We start from the raw sequence: 13,329 nt of genomic DNA, 5'->3' as shown, positions 1-13,329 counted from the left end.
TCTCTTAACTTGTCCCTTCTCAAAATTCCACCCTGAACATCGAGGGGTTAACAAAGGTGCAACTTAGCGCCCTCTTAAAACCCGTTTGTTTACCGCTAGAAACGGCTTAGTTCCAAATTCAAAAAGAATTCAAGCTTTTAAATTAAGAACTCCCCAGGGTGAGGCTGCGTTCGCGCATGTGGCGGATCAACGGATGTAAAAACTTTTTAACTCGGCAGGTGCGACGGCAGATGTCGAACGTGCAACGGAACGAAATCCTAAATAGGTGAACGATGCATAATTATGCCAAGCTGCATTTTTATAGAACATGTTTTTTCAGAATTAACCTTTATGTGTTTACCATTCAATAAAAAAAAACTTATTAGAACGCTTTCATTGCGTTGATTTGTTTTTATTTTGTACTTCTTACATAATTAGTGTAACGGTTATGTCACTTATTCTATTAACACATGGCGTGTATTTATTATTCAAAAGCCTGGGCTTGATCGTCGAAATTATTATGGCCATAGATAAATTAGAAAAAAACGTAGGTACATATTTAATTTTGGAATACGGAGCGTAACGGCGCGTGACCGTAACCGCAAACGTCAAACTGGCAGTCGGGTTCGAATCGAAGGATTCGAATTCGAAAACAAAACAACGTGCGTTTCCGGGGCGCCGCTCGACAGATGGCGCTTTTCCGCCAGCTGCGTCTCTGCGGAACCGCTCCAAGCTAAGGCCGCCTCTCGCCTCCGCGCTAAAGGCAGCACTAGTCGAAAGCAGTCGAAAGCTCCAGACTAAACTTCTCTGAAGGAAGCTGGCGATTGCTAAACGCATAAGTACGGCTTTTGTGTGCTGAAATATGGGGCAGACAGTGGTTTGAAGCACGTTGCAATATGAGGCACGTTTTCTAATTGGAATTTTTTTGAAACTTTTTATAAGTTGTTAACCAACTTCTAAGTCGATAAAATTACTCCAAAATAGCGACTAATAAGTAACAATTAGGTGTCTAAAGCGTAGATAAAATTGAAAGTCAAAATATCAAAACAAACATTAAAACTTATTTACGACTGCAAACGTAATCAGCTGCTCACGCGCCGAAAACAATTTCTCTTAAACAAAGATTCCGATAAATAAGTCTTTCAAACCCGTTCGCGAAGGTGAACCCGTATGCCGCCTGCAATCTTTAATTACCGACAGGTGGCCCATGGGGGCAAAAACTATAATTACACGCACAATGCACCAGCATCCGACGAAGAAAATCTATAGGATCGCGCCATTCGACACCGAGCGTTTTCGCGGGGATCGGTTTACATACGCGACCCAGCCACCCACTACGTTAGGTAGGACGCACGCACGAATTTCACAAGCCACATGATTTTAAAAAAGAAAATACAGATTAAAAATTAATAATATTGCACGCCTAAAAGTCTAGTTACAGTAAACGGGTACAATATCGACTTACATGCGAAACTAGCGCCACCCAGCAGGCTAGACACAATTTCACGAGTCACTTGGTTAAAAAATATAAAAATAAATTAAAAATGTCACGTCAGTCCTTTGTCTGAAAGTCTAGGAAGTTAAAGTTACACCTATTTAGGTGTAGTACTTATATCGGCTTACATGCAATAAAATTATTTTATTACCACTCACTACGATATTTAAAGATAATTGATTTTTTAAGGACACCCTCTACATGAAAGCTCAGACTGAATATTATTATTCATTAAAACTATTCAAAAGTTTGTGTTTTTTAACTGTTTGTGTATTGCTTTAAGACGCGTTGCAATACAAATTATTTACACCCAGTTTTTTTTAATATTTCCTCACAATGGTGTGCCACTCTGGTGAAACTTGTGAAAAGACGAGCGCATACCGCACGCAGCGACTGTTTATCATTATTTTTAACATCCACCTCATAAGTTTATTCACAAAAAGACAAGAAAAATGCTTGTGACAGACCGAAGGACAGCGAGGCGTAAGACTACACCTTTATCAAAATATAAAATTAACAATAACTTATTGCGCGAATTTTTCACTCCCAACCTCGCCGCTTTTGAATGCCAGCGTGGCTTAATCAACAGCGGAATAATATTTGTATAAATTGTCTTTTTACTGCTTATTTAAACCGACCTCACGCGGGAAAAGGACCGACAAAACCTGAGATTTAAATCGCGTACTTTTAGATCCTATTAATAGAATTCCCAGCATCAAACATGTAAATTATAATAAGGACTATGCACGCAGAACAACCAGCCTCTGTGCCCTCTTATTTGCAAGTCCACTAACCCCGGGACGAAAAATAAAAGATGCGCAAACGCACGAATAATGAACTCAAGCAGGAGACGCCATAAATCCCATTTGGAACGTTTAAAACGCGCATTTAATTTATCGTCAATGTGGTAAGCCTGATTAGGGCAGGTAAGCAGGCAGGTAGACGCTTTCACGAATTAGCCGACCTTTTTTTCATTGGTCATTTTGAAGGTACAGTTAGAGAATCCTTTGTTGAAAGTGTCGGAATTCAACAATACAATCATGAGCCTCTTGTAAAGTGCCTGTTGAAATACAAATGACAAGGAGTCGAAATTGTCAGCTCGTTGTCTATGGTCTCGGTTGTCCTTGGCGCGCTTTTGTTTCCGCGCCTTTTCATTGGTGTTTTATTTTTCTTTTCTTGTATGAGTAGACGTACTGGCCAGATGTCTTTTTCTTTGAAGAGGTCTACGTGATTCAAAGAGCGTTCTTATTTTGAATCGAAGCCAATCTTTTTAATTTTGTTGTGCAAGAGCAAGAGCGGTACTCAAATGCTCATTCTTCAATTTTTTTTATTGGATGCGTGAGAATTTGAGAAATAGTGGCATCCTTCACATTTTTTGTACTTTATTCTAGACTCTGATAGTAAAATCGCTTTCCGCTCTCTCCGAGTACGAATAACGAGCGGCGTGATAGGATAGGCGATAACCCCGCGTCCGCCGTACAACAAATACGCAATAACTCACTAATAAAGTGAGTCAGAGGAAGTCTTGCCTGGACGCAAACTGGGTAGTTTACAATGTTGTCAGCTGGGTTGTCTTTTGCATTGCGAGTGCAAATTAAAATAAATAAGTTTGCATTTGTAAATTAAAGCTTCAAATTGGAAAATAGAACGGCTGCGTAGTAAACAATGATAAGTAAAAAATTGTTCTAGAATATTTTATAGATGACCAATGCTATTGCATAACTTTTAATTGGATTATTGTATCTTCAATGTCACCTAACTTTTTTAAATATATTTTATCAGTAAATATTGCAAAAAATATCAATTAAGTTAATAGGTTATAACAAAAAATATTGTAATATGGCCAGATATTGATTTAAAAAATCTAGAATTTCGGTTGACAGTTTAAAAAATGCATACGTCATTCTTCAACTAGTTTTGGTTAAACATAGGGTAAGTGCGCCAATTATGCGTACGTATGACCCCTTGTAGTGTTGCGCTGCCGTTAGCGTTCACACGGCGCGCGCGCAGCTGTCGCGACCGTTGTCGCTGAACAACTGATGCCTGTGTTAAGTAGGGCTGGTTATGGGCATTTTAGGCTAATTGATATGTCATTTGGAGAATCGGTTGGATGTGTGGTATAGTTGAGCAATGTCGAATGTGGCTCATAACGCCTGAGAAATGGTTCGTTTCAGGATATCTAACGCAGAGACCATAGAATTGAATATGTCAGGATATTTTTTTAAAATACTAAGTATGGGTTTGTGTACTCTGCACACCTACCATTAAAGAGTTAGGAACTTAGTTGACATGAAAATGTTTACTTTCAAGCAACACTGATGTACAGTTTTCAACATTAAGCTATGTTCCTTAAAACTTATAAATACAAAACAATTTTCTTCCATGTATGAAAATAATATAACAAAAAAAAACAATCAAAAGCTCTACTTGCCAACCCTGTGCAGACGAGAGGGAACGCACGCAAGACGGTTAAGGTAACAGCACCAATTGTTGCCACACCGCTTGTCGTCTGACCGGTACACGAAAAAACTTGTACTCGCTTATTGTCGGATGACGAATCGGATAACTTAACATTATTTTCGTAAACGTTACACTATCCAATAAAATGCTGGACAACTTTTGTTTTCGGCCATTATCGTTTTTGAACAGAGGAATTTTATTATTGTTACAAAAGCTTAAAAAAACAGGAATTTAATGGCCAACCTTTTCACAAAGATATCAATTATGTAACGAATAAAAACTCATTGTTCGACGAAAACCAAGTCCTCGGAATAGGAAGCGATTTACATTAATAATCCGTGTATAATACATGTTTAATTGGTTCGAAATATCGTGCAAACCGGTACACTTCCACTATTAGCCCGCCATAATACAAGCCTTTACGGACCTTTTTGCGCCAAATTGTTTTATTGCAATTAATTCATACTGAGCCAACAAGCAATATACTTGTGCACTGTTTGATAGGTTTGTTAATTTATTGATCTATCAATTTGCATACTGATTTTAATCGTTATCCTTCGCCTTACCATTAGGTAATTAAAACAAATAGTAAAGCGATTCGTGAGAAGTCAAAAATCGTAATTGAAAGTGAAAACCTTTTTATTCGGGCTTATACGAAAGTGAATTGACGACATACCGGTTTCGAATTGCTCTTAGCTTTGATTATGGTAATAATTTGACTACATTAAGTTGTCCAAGGAGTGAATGACTCGAAGGAGAAAAAGTAGACGCTCAATTGAAATTCCGGGATAGACTTGTTCACTTGTTCAAGTTGAGACCAAGGCTAGGTGAAGAAAGAGACGGGTAAGGAGTCGTCGACCGCACTCAGTCTATTTTAATAGGAACGGCGTTTAAACAAAAATAGTTGACATTCAGTAAGTCAGTGTGTCCACAGGTAATTTGCAGTGCGCGTTGCACCTGCCGTTGCATTTTTGCTTTGTTTTTGATGTAATGAGCGGGACATGTACGACAGCCGTTAAATCGCCAACTCGAAGGAAAATATAATCATGTTGAATTGTTTTGTTTGTATTAGTTCGAAAATGTATTAATTTTTAGAAATTGACACATGAATAAAGTAGGTAAAGTTACAACTAACTGTCTATAAATGAATTTAAGCAATGAATGGAAATCAAACCAAGGTGAAGTTCATAACGGAGCCATAGAAATTGTAAACAGAGTCAATTAATGGAACAACTAAAATCTATTGCTTTGTTCTCAAAGGAACGTTAACCCGAGTAGATTGTACCTGTGAATTCTTAAGGAGCCAACGGGGTCGGGGTCTGGGGCAGGTGCGAAGAGGCGGTTGCGACGGTTGGCAGATGTAGATACGACATTTGCCACGACTATTGGTAATGATAACGTATCCACGTCGACACTCATTGGTAATTAAGATTAGGAGAATAATGCTTTTAAAATTAATAGCCACGGCGGAATCGGTCCCTCCTGTTGGAGTCTAGAACTAATTGGTAAACGATAACACCTACACGTACAATAGTAACGTATTTTTCTACAACCGAATCGCTCAATTATGTTTTGCGGCGTTCATTTCGTGTTTACAACCGAACACGTGTGCCGTTGCTGTGTAGAACGGAACCTTTTCATGGCGACAGAGTTTCGCACATCTGCGCCCGTCCAACTCGAAGACATTAACATCATATCCTGTCATTAAACCTTTAGTTACAAGAAAAACGAACGAGCGCATTTTTTCCCAACAGTAATGTAGTCCGCGACAAATAAATTAATCTCCAGTAGAAATTGCTATCGCATAGTTCTGGTAATAACCTCGAACGCGGCAAAGGAATAATGAAAGTGGCCAGTGGGAGCGAGACGGACGCTAATACGAGTCCTGCGAGGAGTAAATCGAAATGGGAGTGAGTCTAATTCGCGGCGCCGGGTGACAGCCCGAGATGGATTGTTGTCAACATTATTGCGGGAGCATATCGACTTGTCGCTCTATAACGCGCCTGTCACTCGCTCCGATTTGAAACGACGTAATCGCACAACAACTCGTTACAATTCAAACCTAACAGCTGATATCATAGGATCGTTTTTCATTCTACTACACTGTGACATTTGGGACTGAACGATTTGATGCTAACCACTCTCGTCCAGAAGTACACGACACGAGACAGCTGACAATCGAATTGAGACCAGAAACAAAAGGGCTCAAGGTCCACAATTAAATGGAGACGCGGCTTTCGCGCCGGATTACGGGCTTATTCGTGCTGCCGCGGCAATTAGGAAGTCATTCATTAGGGTCCCTAAGTTTCGCAGACGTGGGGGTGCCGCCGCACCGTGACGTCACGCTGCTTCTTTCGCAACGATATTATTATACTTCTATACGGGTTCTAGATCGCTGCACTCGTCGACTCGTTTAATAAATATTCTTTGGAAACAAAAAGTAGCCATGTTTAAGAATGCTGCTACAGTGATGGCGCGCACAATACAAACAGGAGCGAGTTAGTGTATCTCTCCTCTTCCCGGAGCTGTGGCGCCTCGGTGAGGGACAAGGACAGGGCGATGCACCTTAAAATAACCCTCAAATTCGTCGTAGTAGATACAACCGTAGATCGCATTTCCGAGTGCGTGATAAGGATGCAAGATGCGGTTAGCGGCGTCCCCGAATGCATCTGTCAAAGTTTCACAAAAAATGGGTCCCTGGAATTTTGGGACGTCTCAGCAGCGCCGGGACATGTGCTCGTTTATTTTTTACCGCTCGAGTAGATTCATTCAAAAATTGTCAACGGATAGGGAGATTTGTGTAATCTCGTTAAAGTAATAGCAGTTAGTCGGTTAACAACCAATTTAGCGATCATTCAAGAATCGACGCTGACATTTATAGTCGTTATACGATTTAAAGCGTTTGTTATAAAATAAACAGTGTGTTGGCTATCGAGGCGGGAGGTCAAGATACTGAAATTTAATTCTATAAAAACAATTTCATTGTCCGAGTGTAGTCAGGTACTAGTTAGCGAGGGCACTGAGTCTAAATTCCTAACGTCGAACGTGTAATTTCTTCAATAGAACAATCGTGGGAAAGTGCATAGTCGGTATCAATCAGTTTTCGCTTTTAGCGTTCCATTTCCGGCGTGTGGATCGCGGCGGCGAGCGTTACCAGGCGTGCAGCAGTGTGCAGGAGCGAAGCCTTGACCCTGACTGCGGTGGCGTCGACCGGAACGCACGCCGAGCCACATTGCGAATCTCGCCGATACCGCGCACCGCCTAGCCGATGTTGTGATCTTAGTACATTCCGCTCGCACGTGTGCTTTACTAGATTGTTTTCTCTTTCGTTCATGTTCGGAAATTGCATCGATTAAACTAAATACCGATATAAAACTCCCGAGCAGCCTACGGCCACATTCTTCTCTCGCTAATTAACGCTCGTCTCGGATTCTGTAAATAGTATTCTGTTCTAAGGCCAACATTGTACGGTTCTAGTCAAAACAATTTGATAAAAAGACGGTTTCAAACGTTCAGATAGCAACGAAACGGCTGGGTAGCGACAAAATCGAGAGTTATTGTGTACAAAAAACAGGAGTATTAAGAGATGAGGAGTAAACAGAGGCCGGGAGGGGGTTGGAGTCATTGATGTGGAACCGGTCCTAGCGACTCGTCACTAGAACCGGCTCGTCGTGACGGACGGGGATGAATTACTCACCGAAACGGTGCGGTTTGGGAACTTTGTTATGAGTTCTAAATAACATTGGGATGCCAGCGTCCAGACGATGTAAATTTTAAAGCTTGTTACAGAACTTGGGATTGCTCTGTATTCAATGGGGCTGTTTTTGATTAGAGGCCTCTTTAATTGCAATAATTTTAGAGAGTTTTATTCGAGGAATGCTTCTGTTTCGAAGACAGTCAGACTGTCTGATGCCTACAATCATGCGGCAAAAACGTGTTTCCAATAAAATGAAAATTGTTAAGCAGCGCATGCCCTTAACAGACGCAGGCTGCAAAAACTCGAAAGATGCAAAACATCATCGAGGTGCCACTACAAATCAAAGAACAAACAAGCCGACAGGAGGTTCGATCGACATCGAGACAATCGAATCGGCCGATATCGATAGCGAGTCCAAGCCAGCGGATGTGACGTCACACCGCCGCGCGTAAACGCGAGAATTTTAAACAACCTACTTGTACAAGATGTCATACAAACAAAGATATCTCCATTTAATACGCACTACACACAGGACAATAAGGTTCATAATGCAAATTTTGTGGTGAAGGATGTCAAAATAATTTGTATTCATGTCCACCATAGTGCGTAGATAAAATGCTGTATTTTGACAGGTACTAGACCCACTGTTTATTTCATATTTGTCATTATACCTACATAAATGAGGGTAATCTGCGAGCTAATAAAAAAATACCAATTTCTTCTGAGATCCAAACAACTTCTTAAGCTATAAAAATCGTACAATGCTGTCAGGTAAGTTGTAAATACCCGAAAAAGTTCTGTTGTGTAAAGACGTTTGCTATAGAAAAACTTCCACACGAACAAACATTTATGCGTAAGTGCGTAGTACATATTGAATTTCTGCCATTATTGTTCAGATTCTGAACATTGGGTACGGACTCGACCAAAAAAAGGAATACATTTTCTAAAGACGTTCTCTGTATATCCCAGAGCTTTTGAATTGGACCAGTCAGTTATGTGATTTTCTGGTAATTTCTTGTGGATTTCTATTGCTTTTGTTAAAAATCATTATGTTACATTACCTTCACTTTACAAAGGAAATTAATCAAGTAGTAAACTGTATTCAGTTGACAGAATATTTTGATAATATATTTTAAGATCAAAATCTCTGTATCAATGTCTCATTTAAATTTATATGAATAGTAACATCAGAGATACTATTTTGGGATTATTACAAGATTACAACATACAAAGAGAAGTTCCGTCAATTAGGTAAACGCAACTATTACTGAACTAAACACAAACAAACCAAGAGAAACGTCCTAAATATACCAACATAACCTACATAGCTATGGAGCGGTGCGATGGCACCTTGTCGCGCCAAGCGGCCGGGGCATCGCGGTAAGAACGCTGAGGGCATTGTGCGATCGGTAGTTAGACAAGGTTGCAAGTGGAGCAGCTGCGTTTTTTTGCTCCGGTTTCACGAATCCTGTCTGGAAATGTGTATACCTACAGATAAGCATATAACATATTATTGTTCTGCGATGGGAAAGGGAATGAGGTTGCGACGAGCCCTACATTACGCAGGTTGGAGTTTTTAGTTCGAGACGATTCGAAACGCATTTATAAATAATGCTTTAGAACTTTCTGGAAGCGAGCGCTTGAACAGTTGAACTTAAATGCGCGTCTATATTTGAGAATGCAGAGGAGTTTAGTAGTAAAAAGGTTCATTTCAGTAACTTTAAAAAATCACCCGTAAAATTGGGTCACTGGACCATAATTGGATCAGATACCTTATTGCCTCTAATAGTGTAAGTAGGGATGTCGTATTTATTTACATACGCAGCACAATTTAATGGAATACAAATTAATTATTCAAACGATTACTAATTTAAGTGTTAGATTACGTAAGTTGGAAACAGATTCATAACATTTTAATTAAATTAAATTACATGATAGCGATTCGATTACCAAGTTTGTTTCAGGTCAAAATAACACATTGGTCTTATAATTAAATGAAGATTGTGATCAAATAGTTAATAAAACGGATTTTCATCATACTGGTGCGAAATACTCCACGGGGTCAACGCCCCGAGAGCGCGTGCAATTTTTTTAAGTTGTGTTTACCCTCTGTGCAGGTCGGTCAAGCGAGAAATGGATTTTCATGCAAAAAGCATCTATTACTAGTAATTAATTGGACATGTCATTATCATTGGCCACCGGGATACCTGACCTGATACTGGTACATTTACTTACCTCATAAAATAAAATAATTGATAAACGCGATTCTCATACAAGCCAGTAAACAAAATCTGAAAGTTTAGATGCTTTTTTATGTGAAGTTTTTGTCAAAAATATTTTAAAAATTCTTGAAAAATTAGAAAAAAAAAACAAAAAAGTTTATTAATTGCGGATTCACTAAAAATAAGTGATTTTCCGTAATCGATTTTCTTCGCTACCCATTGCATATTACCGAGAATTTAGGCCCAGATAAGATCCATTTGGTCCACTTTGTCGGCATTTTTTCCAGTGTTCCAGAAAAAATGCTGACATCCCTCGGGGTATCGTTTTTTGCTCAAATGTTACCTTTTAATTAGAACAGCCTTTTTTCATTATTACCTCTGTTTTTGTGGGAATTTACGCATTTTTGGGATAGATAGGAAACTGGTTATTTGATTTTTATAAATTACAGCCCTAGCTATCGTCATGATCTAACCAAAAAGGTTGAAAATTATAATAATAATAACTATCCACAATGTAGGTAGGTATAAAAATAATCGTTGTTTCATATCACTATACCATCATGATATTAAACGGAGTCTAAAATTATCGAATGAAACCCAAACAAGGGCTTGTTTATTACCTAACTTGAGTTCAAAACTTCGAGAGGAAAACTCGAATTTTAGATACAGATTACTTTTTATTCAAACAAGTAACTAGGTAGGTATCAGACAGGAAATAAACATGAATTTGGTATGGGAAGGCATAGAACCACTATTTGTACAACAACCAATTCCCGCTGTCTGTTTGTTTACTCTGTGGCAGTGAAAAAGTCCTCACTGATAAGATAAGCTCGCGTATACCTTCACTTCGGCGGTTTTCTTCAAATCTAAACGATTTAACATCAATTTCGTAACAAATAGAAAAGGGCAGTTATTTTCAAATTTTAATTTCAACCGAAAATGGTAATTTTAAGTGATAGTCTAACGTAGTAACGTAAATAAACTAACGTATACACGTTACAAATTACCAAACATTCTCGATATCTTCACAACTCGATCGTAACATTGGAAAGCTCGAAGCTTTACATAAACAACGACTGCCCGCGGTAACAATAAGCTCCAGCGCTCGTAATCACGCCAGAAAGTGCCTACTTTATAATCAACGTAACGTAAAACTGGCGAAGTAACCATAACGCGAGGGTAAACAAATAAAAAGTAACGCATGCTTAGTAGGAGTTTGCCCCGGCCGGGCGTGATCGAACATAACCTAGCCGATTCACGTGCCTTACATAAGGCCAGCTGATGAAGAACCTACCTTGTCGGCCGACGATCTCCGCGACGTGTTCCGAAGACGGCACCGGCACGCACTCTGTCATGTTTTGTGATTTCTTGGCACGATCGTCAGGCGGCGGCGCGAAGCCCAGGGGACTCGCCAGCGGGTTCGACGACGGAAGACTCTCTCCGAAATTCAGCATGCTCAACTCCAGAGCCAGTTGCAGCGCTCGCTGGTCTTCCACGAGGCCGCCGCCTCCCCCGATGTCGCCGAAAAGGCTGCTCGGCATTTCCACTTGTGAAGCAATTTTGTCTTTTAAAAGAGAGGTTTCCCTCTCTGTCACTGGAATATTAGTCGATCGTTTTATTCGCCGCGTTTTGTCATACGCACGTGCGGTGTTGTCGCGTCGCGGCGGTGAACTGAGTCGCCGGCCGGCGGGCGCCTGCGCCCTGCGCGCGGTGGCGGGGCGCGTGCCCCCGGGGGCGCCGGGGCCGGGGCGCCGGGGGGCTCGCGACTGCAGCGAGGGCGGGATGCGTCGCAGCTTCCGCCCGCCCGCCCAGCGCCCAGCCGCCTAGCGCGGCCGCTCACCCAACGTACTTACAATTAGAGTAGGCGCACACCGTTGATTTTTAGTTGGCCGATAGTTGTGCCCGATTTTAATTTGTAATGCTGCGTTTACACTGCGCGGAAATTAGCCGAGTCAAGTCAAAAAACAGAGGAGTGGGGATGAAATTAATTCATAATTCATCCCCACTCCACTGTTTTTTGACTTGACTTGGCTAATTTCCGCGCAGTGTAAACGCAGCATATGAAGAATCGGCCAAATCGAATCGGCGTACTACCTAGTGTGCGCACTCCCATACATGCCCATACTGATCAACTGCCCGACTAAACTATCGGCCGACGAAAAATCAACGGTGTGCGCCTACTCTTACGTGCGAAATGCACTTCTAATTGTTTTCTTTGCGTACGCAGGTGCCGGACGGGTGCTTGTAATTAATTAGTAACTTAATAAACACCTGGACGTAATAATAATAATTATGGTTACTACTGGAATATATTTAATAAATATAATTGAGTGTTACGGAATTAATTAATGAACTCTTATCTGCTTTGTTTACGTTAAATCAATGATATTATAGAACTATAGATATGTTACGTCCATAGAAATTACGATTTTAATCCGTGCCGAGCTATTCCAAATTGCACACATTGACAAATGTAACTGATAAGTGAAACAAAAGATACGAAATAGCACGCAAATGAAAGAGATAGCTATAGTTTTAACGATTCTGCACTAACTAATCTATGTCCGCATCGCACGCATCCTTATCGCTCTAACGTCAAAACAAGATCGCTTTCTCTTTCTTAACTTGAACATGGCGCATGGCGTCTTGATTGTTTGCATAAATAATTGAAAATATAAATACTAAATAATTTTGCATAATCACATGTGGTAAGAGATCCCTTGTATTTTGTTTACTTTAGAGTCATAGTTGGTACACTTTCGAAACACACGATGGCATTTTTTATTTATTTTGGTAAGAACACAGGAACTTACGGTGTGGTACGCACACGATTGCGCACGACGCAGGCCACACGAAGACTAAACACAAGACGTCCCAATTGGGACGTATTTGAGTATTCACAGCGCGAGCGCTTATAACATATCTGCTTTTGTTTTTATATAATATCATTGCGTTAAATTCAATATAGTTGATGATAACATACTTTAGTATTATTATCTATTTGGGTACAGATTTGGTATTGTTTTAATTGAATATCGTAACTTGTGAACTTTGAATATTTAAAGTTAAAGGAACATTTTAAGAAATTAGGCAATACTCATCCATACGGCGGGGTTTAATGAGTTTTCTACTTTTTAGCTACATACACAAATATTATTTGAAAGTAGCTTTTGTTTAATAAGTAGGTCCTCCCTACATAATTCTTACACCTAGTGATAGCGGAATAATTTTGAAAGGTCCTCGTGTTCGTGTACTGCGTTATACATTCAACTGAAGTGTATATTCGAGGTCATTATAATTAACATAATTATTCATTATTCGAGATAAAAGTTATCGATTAACAAAATTTAACAAGTCATTAGTTCTTTGTCGATCGATGTGAGATGTCATTTGCATAATGAATTATGCATAATGAATTATTTATACCGAAATTATTTTTAAGTGGGTAACGCCATCGAAAAGTGTGTCAAAAGGGC

General features: G+C 39.9%; 1 protein-coding gene across 1 annotated transcript in view; it reads right to left on the bottom strand.

The window, feature by feature from the left end:
* Positions 1–11,520, bottom strand: part of LOC135079440 (RNA-binding protein MEX3B) — a 54,528-nt gene extending 43,008 nt beyond the window's left edge. The window contains exon 1 of the mRNA XM_063974104.1: positions 11,148–11,520. Within this exon, the coding sequence (XP_063830174.1) occupies positions 11,148–11,394 (247 nt within the window). The 5' untranslated portion in view covers positions 11,395–11,520. The remainder of the gene's footprint in view (positions 1–11,147) is intronic.
* Positions 11,521–13,329: the final 1,809 nt, after the last annotated feature.

This window comes from Ostrinia nubilalis, chromosome 16 (assembly GCF_963855985.1).
Source record: "Ostrinia nubilalis chromosome 16, ilOstNubi1.1, whole genome shotgun sequence".
NCBI classification, from domain to species: domain Eukaryota; kingdom Metazoa; phylum Arthropoda; class Insecta; order Lepidoptera; family Crambidae; genus Ostrinia; species Ostrinia nubilalis.
Note: the sequence above shows the minus strand (reverse complement) of the source record. Positions and strands in the feature narration are given on the sequence as shown.